This window comes from Panthera uncia (genome assembly GCF_023721935.1).
Source record: "Panthera uncia isolate 11264 chromosome D3 unlocalized genomic scaffold, Puncia_PCG_1.0 HiC_scaffold_8, whole genome shotgun sequence".
NCBI classification, from domain to species: domain Eukaryota; kingdom Metazoa; phylum Chordata; class Mammalia; order Carnivora; family Felidae; genus Panthera; species Panthera uncia.
The window spans coordinates 66,091,061-66,105,375 of record NW_026057586.1 but is presented as its reverse complement, the minus strand read 5'-3'; the positions used below and the strand labels follow the sequence as shown (position 1 = coordinate 66,105,375).

The window sequence follows — 14,315 nt, the reverse complement described above, 5'->3', positions numbered from 1 at the left end:
GGGAAGAGATCCCAGAACGGAGTACAATCCTTGGTATTAGAGGCTGGGGAGGAAGAAAGGGAGCCAGTGAAGACAGCCTAACTTGGAATTTGGGACCAAGAAGGAGCAAGTCAAGTTACAGACCGATACGGACAACATGGTGCCATTTTGTAAGAACTCAGCGTATATGCCCAAATTGAGGGCCATTCTACAAAACAATGGGCCTGTAGTCTTCAAAAACATCGAGGTCAGGAAACACAAAGGCCAAGGAATCATTCCATCACGGAGTCTCTCTGACCCTCAGTTTCTTCGTCTGGAAAGTAGGACTAATTTTCTGTATCAGTAGCCCCTCAAAATTGTTTGTGAGAATCTAATCCAACAACGGGTATCTACTCTGCCACATGCAGAGAATAAATGACTATTTTTATTACTACTGAGAATAAAACTACCCCAGGACCTGAAGGAATTCATTTGTTTTCGGCCAAACCTCATTAACTGATTGTCCAAGTCTATGCGTTAAGGAAATAATGGGCATATTATTTACGCACATACACACACTCACACGCTCGCTACATCTCTGGCAACTCAGCTCAGAATGTATTTTCCTACATGTGCAAGAGAACAAAAAGCCAGCCTACTGTTGCCATAAGTGAAGTCAGTAACACTTTGCTGGAGTTCTCGCCTCTGGCCTCTGTTCCTGCTAAGTCTAGGATGGTTACAGAAGGTTCTCTTCAAGTGACAGATTTATTTGGCCCATTGAAGAGCATCAACTAAAAAATTTTTTTTTGTTTTCCTAGAGATGCTTGGATGAGACCAAACCACCTCGCTACACGTAGATACCTACCAGGACTAGTGGCCTGGGAATGCACTGGGAAATCCCAGCCCCGGTGCCTCGAAGGCAGCCACTCCGTGCCTGCAAGTCAACAGGCCAGCACGAGAGAGGGGAGAAGAGAGAAAAGCACTTGCACACGTGAGTCATACCTGAGTTTGAAGAATGATTACATGTTAGGGTCTCTGAGGGCAAGGCTACGCCTTATTCATTTCTGTATCTCTAGCACCTATGGAGTGCTTGCTACAGAATAGAGGGTCTTGAAGGAAGAAAAAGAGCCTGAATGAACCCTAATCCACCAGCGCTTAGCCATCTGAGACCCAGCTTCCTTGTCTATAATCAAATGGCTCTAATAGTCACCCTCGAAGGTTCTGCTAGTAATTAAGCAGGATTCTATAAACAAAGCCACGGGATTCTAGTGTATTATGGGAATTTGTTTCCTTCTCGGCCTTTCCGGGGACCTACTTTCTTTGGAAACAGGGAGAGTGGAGGCATGGTGGAGAGACAAGACAGACCCAGACACTGCCTTCTGGAAGCCTCTGACAGAAGCCTATGCCCATGTGGTTCTTTGGGGTTTTGTGGCTGATCTGAGATGAACCTTGGTGATCAAACACTCACATTCAGTGAGTGATGGGTTGACCCATCCGGACCCCTGCTTTCTGCTTAGAAACTTGATTTTATTAACCAAGATAATAAAATGCCTTAAATTGCGAAGGAGAGTCTAGATGTGGTTGCTCTAAAATCAATGTTCCTGCCTGAATTCCTACAGAACGTCTTATCTCTGGGGTTTGCATTTGCAAATTCTGTTCCAGCTGAGAATGACCCATCAAGTCTCTCTTTCTCTATTAAGACTCTTGAGGGGCACCTGGGTGGCTCAGTCAGTTGAGCTCTGACTTCAGCTCAGGTCATGATCTCACAGGGTGTGGGTTCAAGCCCCGTGTCAGGTTCTGTGTTGATAGCTCAGAACCTGGGGCCTGCTTCAGATTCTGTGTCTCCCTTTTACTCTCTGCCCCTCTCCCACTTGTGCTCTCTCTCTCAAAATTAATAAAAGACTCTTGAGAACAGTGCTCATTCACTTACTCATAGCAGTATCTATACTGAGTATTCAATTTCTATCAGGCACTGTGCTCAGCTCTTGATGGAAATTTTCCTAATTTTTTGTGTGTGTCTCATCAACTAGATGAAAAAGGTACAGTTATTTCCTCTGCCTCTACTATTCCCAGAAAGCACAAACAACTTGCTGAGGGTTATATGGCTCATAAGTGATCCAGACTCAGGCTTCTATTACCCTAACTTGTGACCTCTTGGCCACTGCCACATGTCCAATGAGCACCTGCTCACTGCCCATTGTGCCCTTTGAGCTAGATGTTGGGGACACCGACATGAGGTGTTCTGAGTCTGGGAGGAGGACATCTATGCGTTAGCATGCATGCTGATAACATGCACTTCCCACACGCTAATTAAGAATGATTACACCTCAACATCCATTCATTCCGCAGCTCTGTATTTACTGAGCTTCTGTTTTGTGGGAGATGTACCGCTGGGAGGTGGGGAAATGCGACACGGCCCCTGCTTTGGAGGGCCTTGTTGTCTAGAAGCGGGGAGAAAGGCTTTCAAACTCTTGCATCTGTGGTACAGTGATTGATGATCATTGTAATCCATTTGTCCGTGCATCCCGTGGCTGGACACCTGCTCTGTTCCAACACGAGTCCCGGTGCTGGGCTTGCAACAACTCCACAGGTTGGCACACTGTGACACCGCGTGCTTCTGACTCCTCCGCAACACCAATTGTAGGACAAGATACATGTTGAATGAATGAATGAATGATGATGATGATACCATAAGTATGATCTGATATTATCTATGCTATTGTAAGTATTGGACTCCTAGCGGGCACCAACCACTATTCTACCCATTTACAACCCTCGAGTCCTCACGACATCCAGTGATGTGGGTCCATGGATCATTGTCATTTCACAGCCGAGAGACTGAGGCCTGGAAAGTTAAGTAACTTGCCTAAGTTTACACCTTTGGAATAACAAGAGAAGTCTGAGGCTTTCTTTAGAAACAACAAAGTGTGGCTTTTAACCCTGATTGAAGTAAAAGTATGCAAATTAGCCCGAGCACATCATTTTTTATTAATGCCATAAATTAGGCAAATTTGCCTTCCTGAAGCCCTGGAAAAGTAGGGCTAGGACTGATTCCACGCAGTTTGCATTAATTTCCAAGGTGGTTGGCCCCTAATTAGCTTTACAACTTGGTAAACCTGCCTTACAGGGGCCATGGAGGAAGAGGTCTGATCAGAAGCCTGTAGAGAATGAGGAGTCAGGAGAGCTCTGTCCCTCTCCTTTTGCTGTAATGACTTTACACTTTAGTGGTGCACTTCCACATCCAGGACTGCCACATACTGCTGCATAGGTTGTATACTGCTCAACTCCAGGGGCTGGGGGACCATTCACAGACACTGCTGGAGATGAGCAGGGAGGTGACATAGGCATTGCAATCTCACAACCCACCCTATGGGGGAGGCAGAGGAAGCATCATATTCCTGCTTTGCAGATGGAAACTGAGGCTGAGTTGATTAGACCATTTTCTCCAGGGTCACACAGCACAGAAACGCCAGGGCTGGGATCCAAGTTCCGACCCGTCTCCGGCCTAGGCCACTGTTGAGTCCACCACTCCCAGAAAGTGTACTCTGAGTACATTCTTTTAAACATTAAACACCTCCTCCCTCTGTCTCCATAATATTAAAGCTTTGAAGAAATCACAACGTTATATAACAGCTGCATTACTAAAACCATGCATAGAACCACATGTTTGGGAAAAAATGCATTCTGTTTCCCCACTCACCTCCACCATTGCTCCTAACTGCATTGTTCTCATTCCAGATGAACATTTTCACAAGGAGGGGGCAGGCTCCTGGGGCCCTATCTTGAAGCTTCTCTTCACTTTCCACCCCAGCCTGATGTGCAGAGAATGGACCCTTTGAAACGCCCAATTGTAACAGTTTATGAGGACCCCTCTCATAAATGCCCATCTCAAATTCTTTTCTTGAGTTTACCCAAATGGTGGGAAGGGCATTTTCTGCAAATGCTTTTGTGCCCTATGCCTCCCAAATTGGGGTCATTCATGGCCAAAGAATGAATTCCTTTCATTCATTCATTCATTCATTCATTCATCCATTCATTCATCCCTTCAACAAAACAGCTAAGAATACAGAGACAATAAGAGACAACTCTGGACCCCAAGGACCTCACTGCCCAGTGAGGGAGACGAGTCAGCAGACACAGTGTGATCTTCCCCAGCTCTTAGATATGTTTATCAGTGAGGCCACAGCTATATAAATATGGATGTACTGGCCAAAGAGTTTCCAGAGCCACATCCTGGCAATTAGAAGGGTTGAGAAAGCAACTGTGGAGACCAGCAGAGCAAGAGCATGAAATGTCACTAGTGGTGATTGCTCTACCCAAATACATACCTGATGAGCCCTGTGTTACACCCCATGGCAAACTCACCCCACCAGCCACAGACGACTGGATTGAACTCAACAGCCAATCTATTGTTCGAGCCGGACAAGCCATACTCCTCAAGAATCTGAACAGGGAAACATGAAGAAGCTGAGTGTCAGATGGTATGTCTGGACTGCCATGATCTAGAGCAAGACTGTCCAGTAGAACTTTCTACCACAATGGGAATGTTCTCTGTCTACGTTCTCCAATATGGCAGCCACTAGCCACCCATGACCAACGTGTACTTGAAATGTGGTTAGTGGGACTGAGGAACTCCAATTCTAATTAAATTAAATTTTAATTCAAATTTAAAACCAAATAGCCACGTGTGGCCAGTGGCTACCATATAAGATGGTGTACATGTAGAGTTTGACCCAGAGAAGCCATTATAGCCCATGTGTAAGCAGAGGTGATGAGAAAGATTGCTGTGAGTGAGCAGAAGGAGGTAGGCGATAGAGAGACAGCCAGAAGCAACCTATGTAGACAGAAGCAGATGCCGTGGAAGAGAGAAATGGAGAAAGGAGCCCATCCCTGGAGTATTCTTGGCTCAGTATTTGGGGTACCCTTAGGGCATGCCTTCTTATTCTTGTCTACCCTGAATGAGCCTTTGTTCTGCACAGCCAAAAGAAATAATGGTTCCTCTCTTGGAAGCCAGCACTGATGTGAGAATCTGGAAATCAGCTAAGATTCAACAAATCATTACTATAATTGTTATCACTCCCCCCTCCCAACCCCAATCATCTGGGTTAAGTGACTTGTCTAAGATCACACAATTAGGTTGGAGCCAATATCTGTCACTTCAGAATAAGTGCTCTTTACCACACTATACTGCCTTGCTGGGCTCTTGGTCCTGAGTCAATGCCCCATTTCGGCATCCCAACTCACTAACTCATGACACTGAGCTTGGCATGTGCCTACACCCAAACTGGAAATGGATGAGACCAGACAAGGAAACCATCACCCATTGGTTCATACTCACCCCTCTGCCCTACAGGACTTGTCCTAAGCTCCGGGCTCCATGTATTGGACTGTATCCACCCATCTTACTCTAACTTCCAGCCTTTAGATCATCTCTTAGTGTCCAGCTACTTGCCCAAGGCTGGCCCTGACCACATCATCCATGCCTCAATCAACTCTTCCCTGGCTCTCCACACCCCCCACCACCCCCACTGGATTTCTCAATGAGCCACTCCCTACGACCCATGGTGAGAGCATGGAAGACCAGCAGGGGAGGGGGGCACCTGGCCTGGGACCTGAGCCTCCCTGAGCTTCCACGATTTACTCTTGCTTGCTTGACTCAAGCCATCTGCTCGGATGGCACCATTCCCAGGTGTGAGCTGGTCTGCTAGTGCCTCAAAGCTTCAGATGCCAAGTCAGCATGGGAGGGAGCCACGGCCTGATTTCAGTTTCTGCTAACGTTTCTTTTATGCAGTCAGTCTGCCGCGGACACATGATGTAAATATCCGATTTGGATAATGGATGCCATTGGTTTAATGGAGACAGAGACTTTAAGGCTCCCCTTGCCACCTCTGCTTGGCTCTCAGCACACACACTAGGAGAGAACATCCCACTGTTCTTAAAGGAGGGGAAACGTCATTTCAGAAAGGAAGTCAGAAAACAGGAGTCAGAGGTTTGAGTTGAGTCCTGGCTCTGCCGCTCACTTGCAGTGGGACCTTGAGCAAGTTAAGTCCCTTCTTGTCTTTGGGTCTCTTTCCTCAGTAAAATGAATCTATCAGGGAACAGATCGAGGCAGGTCGAGAGCCTGAAATCTGCTACAATCTGATTTAATATGACAGAGCCCAGGAAGGGGGTGCCTTGTTAACTTTTTCTGCAGAGCATGTCAATTCCCAGTCCCCATTCATCACACCATCTCTGGAGAATGCGAGAGCGTAGACCGGCACCCCTACATGTGGTCCAACGATGGCTCTGGGCGACCCAGCTGCTTGTCCAAGGTCACACACCTAATGGAAAGCAACAGCCTGAAACTCAGGTTGTTCTGACTCTAAAGCACAGGTTTTCATTCACTTTGCTAGTTTTCAGCTGGGCATTTGCTGTCTTTGCTGCTGCCAGGGGACCCAAGAGAAGGCAGACTCCACAACACCCAGTGTCGTGCCCAGAAAGTCTCTGTCCCGAAATGAGCTAAGCCACAGGGTAAGTAATTGCAGCCAATACGCCCCTTGGAAGGAAACACGGCTTCAGCAGGGACCCACCGAATGGCCCATCTTGTGGCTGTGTGTTTGCACAAAGGTCGGTCGCGGTGGTTGTTTTTCACAAAGTGTGTCTCTTTCCTCCCTCATCGAATTCGTCTTCCTCATCTTCTTTTTTGTAGACTTCTTTGGCGATTTCACATCCATTGGCTCACTGATCTTCCTCACAGCAATTCCCTGAGGTAGGACACTACTGCTATTTCCGGTTTTCAGATGAGGAATCAAGTCTCCTGACCAGCTGTCCACGGCCACACGGATATAGGAGAAAGGTTGAGGAATCACATGCAGATCTTCAGATTGCTTCTACCTCCCTGCCACTAATATTGAGATGAAAGGCAGTATAGTGTAGCTTTACAAATGGGTTGAGCCTTATGCTGGGTTACAGACAGGCTAAGAGTCATATGGATGAGTAAGCTTCGGTTGATGTTTTTGAGGGAGGCATGTTAAGTGGTAACTCATGCATCATGAGTGTATGAGTTATCTATAATAGAGGGATAAAATGGGATGGGGGAGCAGAGGGTGATTCATAACTGGCACAGACAGGAGACTGGCAAAGACAATTAGGGACTGGGTTTTGAAGGATGAGTAGAAGTTCACCAGGTGAATATTGGTAGCAACAATGGGAAATTTTATTGAGTACTTGCTACGGGCTATACATAGCTACCCATTTTGACTATTTGTAACCATCCTGCAAGGGAGACAGGACCCTGATTTTATGTATTAGGCCAAACTAGGTTCAGAGCGCTGACGTGCATAGCTCAAGGTCATGCTGCTAAAATCAGCCAGCTGGGAATTTAATCTTCAGCTATGCAGGCTCCTAGGGGGACAGTCCAGCTTGAAGGAACTGCATGAGTGAGACAAGAAAGATGCTTCGACCAGGAGCATCAGAGGGAGTATGGAAGGTTGGGATGAACTGTTTCTCCTCTTGGAGAGCTGACTTGAGACATGTGGCATTTGCCACTGGATGAGGAAGCATCTCCCCACCTGGCGTCCAGTGCAAACTGCCCTAATTTCTGGGCTTGCATCGTCTCTCCATTTGTCCATTGCTAGGTGATACCTCATACCCTAGCATCTAGAATGAACCTGGGTTTGAGCCCTGACTGTAACCTTCATTGTTCATAACACCTTGAGCAAGGGCTGTACCTTCCCAAGACTCCGTTTCCTCACCTGTAATACCTACTTAGTAATGTCACCTGATAGGGTTGGGGCAGGACCAAAGGAGTGAATATATAGGGTAAGCACATGGCCAGTCCTCTAGCCCAGAGTGGACCCACACTGGCAAACTGCAGTGCCACTCTTTTGTCATTCTTTCATAACCAGCCCAGGACAAAACACGCATGGGGGTGCTTGGGGGCTTGGGCCTTCCATGCCAGCACCCACCGCCCTGAAGCTTAACTCCCTGGTATGCATAAAGCCCTTAACTCCCATGTCTCATCCCAGCCCTGTGAGGCCAGCTTTGCATATGTAGCTGTGGTTATTGTGATCCATTTTACAGATGGGAAAACTGAGACTCGCAGCCAAAAGATGATTAAGTTTAGGTTCCTGAATTTAGGAGCTTACAGAAACCCATTTTCTATACTCTGGGTTCTCCATTAATGGTGGGGTGGTTTGGGAACAGGGGAAATTACAAACAGCCAGAATTCCAAAGCCAACCAATGAAGGAGCTGTATCGCTCACCTTCTTTTGTGAAGTCTTCTTGGTTGAGAAGAATAATCTTTAAGCTCTCTCTTTCTTTTTCCTTTTTTCTCTTCCTCTTCCCCTTCCCCTCCCTCCCTTCCTTCTTCCCTTCCTTCTTTCTATCCTGCTTTCCTTTCTTCCTCCTTCCCTCCTCCCCTCTCTCCTCCCTTCCTTCCTTTGTCTCAGAGATGTTAGGGGCTTAGGAAAATCCTAGTCCATTTTGGTCACTATCCCGGCAAGTTTTGGAGTTTGATGACCTGGGGTTCAGACCCACCCAGCCCGATGGCACACTAACAGTGAAGTCACCTTGTACACACATTTCATTGGGAAACACAGCAGGACCCAGCTTGGAAGGCGCTGTGCCCGACACTCAAGCTCATATGCTCAGTAATCACAGTATCTGGATTCAAATCTTACCTCTGCCACTTCCTAGCTGATGACCTTGAGCTTCCTGAACTAATAGCTTCCTAAGCCTTGGTTTCCTCATCACTAAAGTGGACAGAAATTGGGAAGATTAAATAAAACAACCTATGCAAGTGCCTGATGTATATTCAGTAATCAGTGGAGACGATGATTATGAACGAATTGCCCACACATACATTGTAACCTGTTTCGCTTTATGACTCCCTTCAATTTGACTAGTTTTACTTGAGTGCTTACCCTGTACCAGGAACAGTGGTGGGCAGAGGATACGCCTCCAACACGCATCTGACAAATATTTATTGGCCCCTGTCATACATCAGCGAAATCTGCACACGAGCGTGGGGAATGCGGAATACGAGGCAATGGCGAGGCATGGCGTTAAAAAATTGATGCCAGGGGCGCCGGGTGGCTCAGTCGGTTAAGCATCCGACTCTTGATTTCGGCTCAGGTCATGATCTCGTGGTTTGTGAGTTCGAGCCCCACGTTGGGCTCTGTACTGACGGTGAGAGCCTGCTTGGGATTGTCTGTCTTCCGCTCTCTCTCTGCCCGTCCCCACCCTCGCACTGTCTCTCTCTATCAAAATAAATTAACATTTTAAAAAGTTGAAAGAAAATGATGCAAGACTACAACCACTTCTTGGCTTGTTGACTCTCGACACACAGCTTAACCTCTCTGTGCCTCCACTTCCCAATCTATAAAATGGGTATGATAACTGCATCTATTGGGGCTGTCGTGAGGCTTCTCTGAACCAACCTAAATAAACCACTTATCACAGGGCTTGGAACCAAATCAACACTCAGTGAATACTGTTTTCATTGTTAAGACGTGGCCCCAGCCATGTTGTAAATGACATCAGGCATGTCCACTGACCTCCACCTGACTCATCATCACTGTACCCTCCCCTAGAACCAGCCCCTTCTCTCCCCACCCCCTCCCTTCACCCGACACCAAAAGGCTGCTTCCGAGGAGCCACAGTAACCAGAGGATTATGCAAATATGCAAATCTAGTGAGGCAGTGTTTACCCAGTGCTGGGGCGGCTCTACTGGGCTACTGGGACCCGCTGTCTTCAGAGAGGCTTGCTAACCTCTAGCGGACAACAGCGAACACAGCGCCTCACAGGCCTTTGTTCCAGGCTTCATGCGCTGAGCCCACGACGTCCCGGGGAGAGCACGGAGGCACAGGTCTGACGATTTCTTTTAGAAAGGTGTCAGGCTGTGTGCCCACCTGCCTGCCCCTCCCACTCACTCACTTCCCTCTGGTTTTTCCCGTGCGTGCGTGATGTGCTCCGAAAGTGAAGCTTTCTTCACAGTCTTTTACTATCCCACTGGAGAACAATCACCCCTGTCTGCTGACACCTGTCACACCCCTCCGGGGCCAGCTCAAATGCTACCTGCTCAGGGAAGCCCACCAGGCGAGAGTGTACCACACTCGCCCGTGAGATCCCACAGCACTCTGATATGCCCCCTCCCGAGGCGCAGATCACAGGGCATGGATGCCAGTGGGTTACTTCTGATCTCTCTTGCTAAGCGGTCATTACTGGGACAGGGACCCCAACATATTACTCTGTCTCTCCTGCACCCTACGGGGGGCCTGCCACATGCATAGGAAGTGCTCAGTAAATGTTAAATGAATGAACAAGTAAATGTCTTTTCCAGAAGATTCTCTCCTTGTATCTCCTTTCCAACCGTTAGACTGCCATTCTACATGTCTGGTGCCACGGACTCTGCTTCCTGATGGTAATATTGGGGTTCAAAGATTTACAGTAGGAGGCCTTGGGAAGGAAGGATGCAGGCACCATCTCCCACATCCGCCCTTTTTACTTGGGCCTCAGTCACCCAGATATTTATGCCAACATCTGCTTCACCAATTTCAGGGATTCGCTCCCTTGGTGCCTACTAATAGGGGCAATTTGCTTTTTGAAAAGCAGGAGAAAAACAGAGGAAATGTTACTTGAGCACCTACTACATGCCAGGTGCTTTAACAAGGAAGTGTTACGGAATCATTGCAAACATCCTTCCAGACCAGGACCATCAATCCTGCAGCCCTGCCCCCATTCCACAGATGGTAAAATGGATGCTCAGAGAAGACAGTGCTGTGGAAGGTCGCACATTCATGAACACCGGACCTGGACCTGGACCTGGACCCAGGTTTTAGAGGCCAGCATATCTCTTTTCCAGAACCCTATAAATCTAATACCAGTGCCCAGCTCATACTCCCCAGAACCCCCCATGGCCTTGTCATGGCCTCTTTGGTGTTTTGCAATTTGGCTCCATGAAGGAAACCACAAGCTGGTAGAGAAAAGGACAGCAGGACTCTGCATTCTGAGGTTGCTTTTCTTGGAGCATTCTCCTGCCTTTGCATTCTTTCCTTCCTCTGTTTCCACTGCATGTCAAGTGTCAATCAATACTTTCTCTCTGAGAAATAGGAATCAATTGTAGGAAGCAGCAAAGGGGGGGGGGGGGGGTGGAGGCGGTGGCGAGACCATCTTTAGAGCTCCGCTCTGCCCTGCCGACCTTTGGTATTGCACGCACCTGCTGGTTACAAAGGTCAGAACTGCCCTAGGTCACCAACTACAGCTTTGAGCGCCCCTAGTGGAGGTCTGAAGCACACCACTGGACCAAACAGGGACCAGTAAATTGAGCCCTTTGGAATAGCTTTGTGAATAGCCGGAATGTACTTGTGAGCAAAACCACAAAACAAGCCACTCTGATCAGGAAACATCCTTCTGTCTTGGAAAAGGGAGGACTGACTATAACATTATTGTCCTAATGTCTAATGAAACCTTGCGAACACAAGAAGAATCCCTCAAGCTTAGATAAGGTGGCCCCTGGCAGAAGCAGCCAAAACTCCGTGGAAAAGAATGGCAATCCATAATGAAAATAGTTGTTAAGTGAATTTAACAACAACGCACATTAGAGACTAGAGGAGGCAGCAAATTTGAGTCTTATTGAGCAATATTGAATTTGCTTTATTAATTCAAGAGAAAAAGAAAAGAAATTACACTCACGCTCTGCAGTCTTAGCACGGAGCTACAATTATTCCCCATGTGCATATTTTAGACAATAAGAAGCCTCTTCAAAAACAAGTTATACTTTATACTTATTCATGCCTTACAGCAAAATGGTCCAGAGAATCACGTGACCTGCATAAGAATGTAGCAACAAGTCCTTTTCAAGTATTTACAAACCCCCCTCAACTCCACAGGCAAACAGGACTAGTTTGCAACAAGGTATTAGATGTTCGGCTCTCCTTCCAATATTAGTGGGAAGTTGGGCTCCATGTTAAAAATAGAATTTATTGTGGAAGGTCAATTGTTTCCAAAAGCACCATCAGAATTGGCAGTGTTCATTGGCTATCCTCACTCTTTCCTTAAGACTTAAGAGTCTAAGAGTCAGAAGCTCAGTTATTAATGAGCCTTCCGAAGTAGTGCATCAGTTGACTTTAATTTGGCGGTGACCTGAAGTTAATTAAAAATATATGCTGGCTAGCTATAGTGTTGAACAGTTGGGAAAACAATATGAAATGTCTTAAAAATTAACACACGCACATTTTGTATTTGAAGCCAGTGAAAGAAGCAGGATATGAAATCCTTGTCTTGGTTGACAATTCAAGAGTTGCCATTAAGGCATTTTTCCTGGAGGGTGGTGTATTGGAGTGTGGTCCTCAGAGGTAGAATCACTTTAGAAAAGCCAGCAAGACATTGGGTAGCTTTGGGTTCTTTCTGTGTGTTAGTCACAACACAGATTCAAAAGGGGGGGGAGGAATGAGAGAGGGAGATGTGGACTCTGTTCAAGGCCACCAAGCCATTGTGGAAAGACAGCTAATTAAGGAAGAGTATGTTGTGGTGGAAATGATTTATTTAAACCGATTCTCTTCCCCCATCTTTCCCAGAGAAATTGTCCAGACCTGGTGTAAATTGTGAATATTATTGCTTCATAAAAGGGGGGTTCTTTAATGATATGCTTTGTTAAACAAAAGGTGATGAATTATTTCCTTCGCTGTGCACTCCGGGGCTCCACATTTAAAAAGAAGGGGGGTGGGGATAAAATGCCTGATTTATGCTGAGGAGGGCACTCCAGGCTGTGGGTAAGAGTTGAAAGGAATGGGACCCGGAACTAGGGCCCACGGAGCTGAGAGCTGTCCGCGGCCTTTGGTGCTGAAAGCAGGTGTGCACGCCAGGGGTCCAGAACGCCCCAGGGTGAAAGGGCACCGCCTGGGCCCCAACTCCAGGTCAAGACCATCCAAACAGAAATGAGGACCCAGGTGGGGTGGGTGTGCGCCCCCGACAGTCTTCAGTCTGGGCAGACCCTGCAACTGCCTGCTTTTTCCCACGTGAGTTTCTGGGAGCCGGAGTTGGACCTTTCAAAAGGCTAGGTCCGGTGGTCTACCTACCAATGCTACCCTCCACTTTTGGGTCTCCTACCGAACTGATTAAATCCTCAAAGCTCTCCCGCTTGGCTCTGTGTGAATGAAGCGCCCAACCCCCCAACACACAACTTTTCCTGGGGGACTTCAGCGGGGTGGAGAAGAGGGTGCGGCTCCGGGTCTGGGAAGGAGGAGCAGCGATCCTCCCCTAAACTTGGACCCCCCCCCCCTTCCCAACCGGCAAGCACGTGGTGGGCGAAACTAGTACCCACCCCTCCAATTCATAACAGTGTTAAGAGACGCTAGGCTGTTGGGGGTGGGGGAGGGGAGTGTCCGCTCAGGTTCCCGACTGTGACCTGCTATCTCTTCCTCCCCCGCAAGTTCTGAGAACCCTGAGGGCCCTCCACCGGCCTCCAGGCGAAAGCCACACCCAAGTTCGGCTGCCAGACACTTGGCTGGGATCGGTCCAGGGACCCAGTCCCGCGAGGCAGCCTGAACCAAAAGGGTCCTAGAGTGGGAGGGCTCGGCATTAGGACGCACCCCCCCGCCCCTCCAGACGCACTGTTCGAGTCTAGTCCTCAGTTGCAGGGCGGGTCAGCTGCCCCCCCCCCCCTTCTCGTCCTCTCCCCGAAAGGGTGAGAATTATCTGGCTCTCAGCCCCGGGTGCGGTTGCAGAGTGCTCCGGGCATCTGGGGTTTGGAGGCGACCCCACTCCAAGGAGATTCTCTGGGGCTGCAAAAGGGAGTCAGCCCCACAGCCGGGAAGACCGAAAGGGAGCCCGCAGCCGGGAAGCGCCGGAGTCCTTCAGACACATCCCCGCCTCCACACTCCCAGCAGCCCGGGCCGAGGGGACGCGGTTCCTAGACCCGAATTTGGGTGGCCGCCCCCGCTCCCCATCCCAGCGGGCGGTGCTTGAGTCGCCCGGGTGGGCCACGACCCCCCGCCGCCCCGCACACGCCGCAACTTTGCCCCCTCCCCCGCCCCGCCCCTCCGGGCGCTTACCTCCCGCCAGAGCTGCCGCGGGGCTCCCCAGAAGCAGGGCGAGGAGCAGCGAGGTCCCGCCGAGTCCCGCGGCGGGCGGCCGGGCCGCGGGCATCGTGGCTGCGGGGGGCGCGGGGCCGCGGGCTGCGGACAGGCGGACGGGCGCGGGAGCCTGGAAGCGGGGAGGCGGCGAGCGCGCAGGGCAGGCGCTGCGAGGCAGGGGTCCGCGGGCCCGGGCAGCCGCCGGAGCCCCCCGGGCGGACGCGCGCTCAGCCCCGCGATCGCTCTGGCCGAGCTGCGCCGGGCGCGGGCGGGCGAGTGAGGAGGAGCCGGCGAGCGAGTGA

At 49.2% G+C, this 14,315-nt stretch overlaps 1 protein-coding gene across 1 annotated transcript in view; it reads right to left on the bottom strand.

Annotated features, from left to right (window-relative positions):
- Positions 1-14,086, bottom strand: part of SEZ6L (seizure related 6 homolog like) — a 176,784-nt gene extending 162,698 nt beyond the window's left edge. Inside the window, exon 1 of the mRNA XM_049619574.1 lies at positions 13,993-14,086. Coding sequence (XP_049475531.1) covers positions 13,993-14,086 — 94 coding nt within the window. The remainder of the gene's footprint in view (positions 1-13,992) is intronic.
- Between the last annotated feature and the right edge of the window lie 229 nt (positions 14,087-14,315).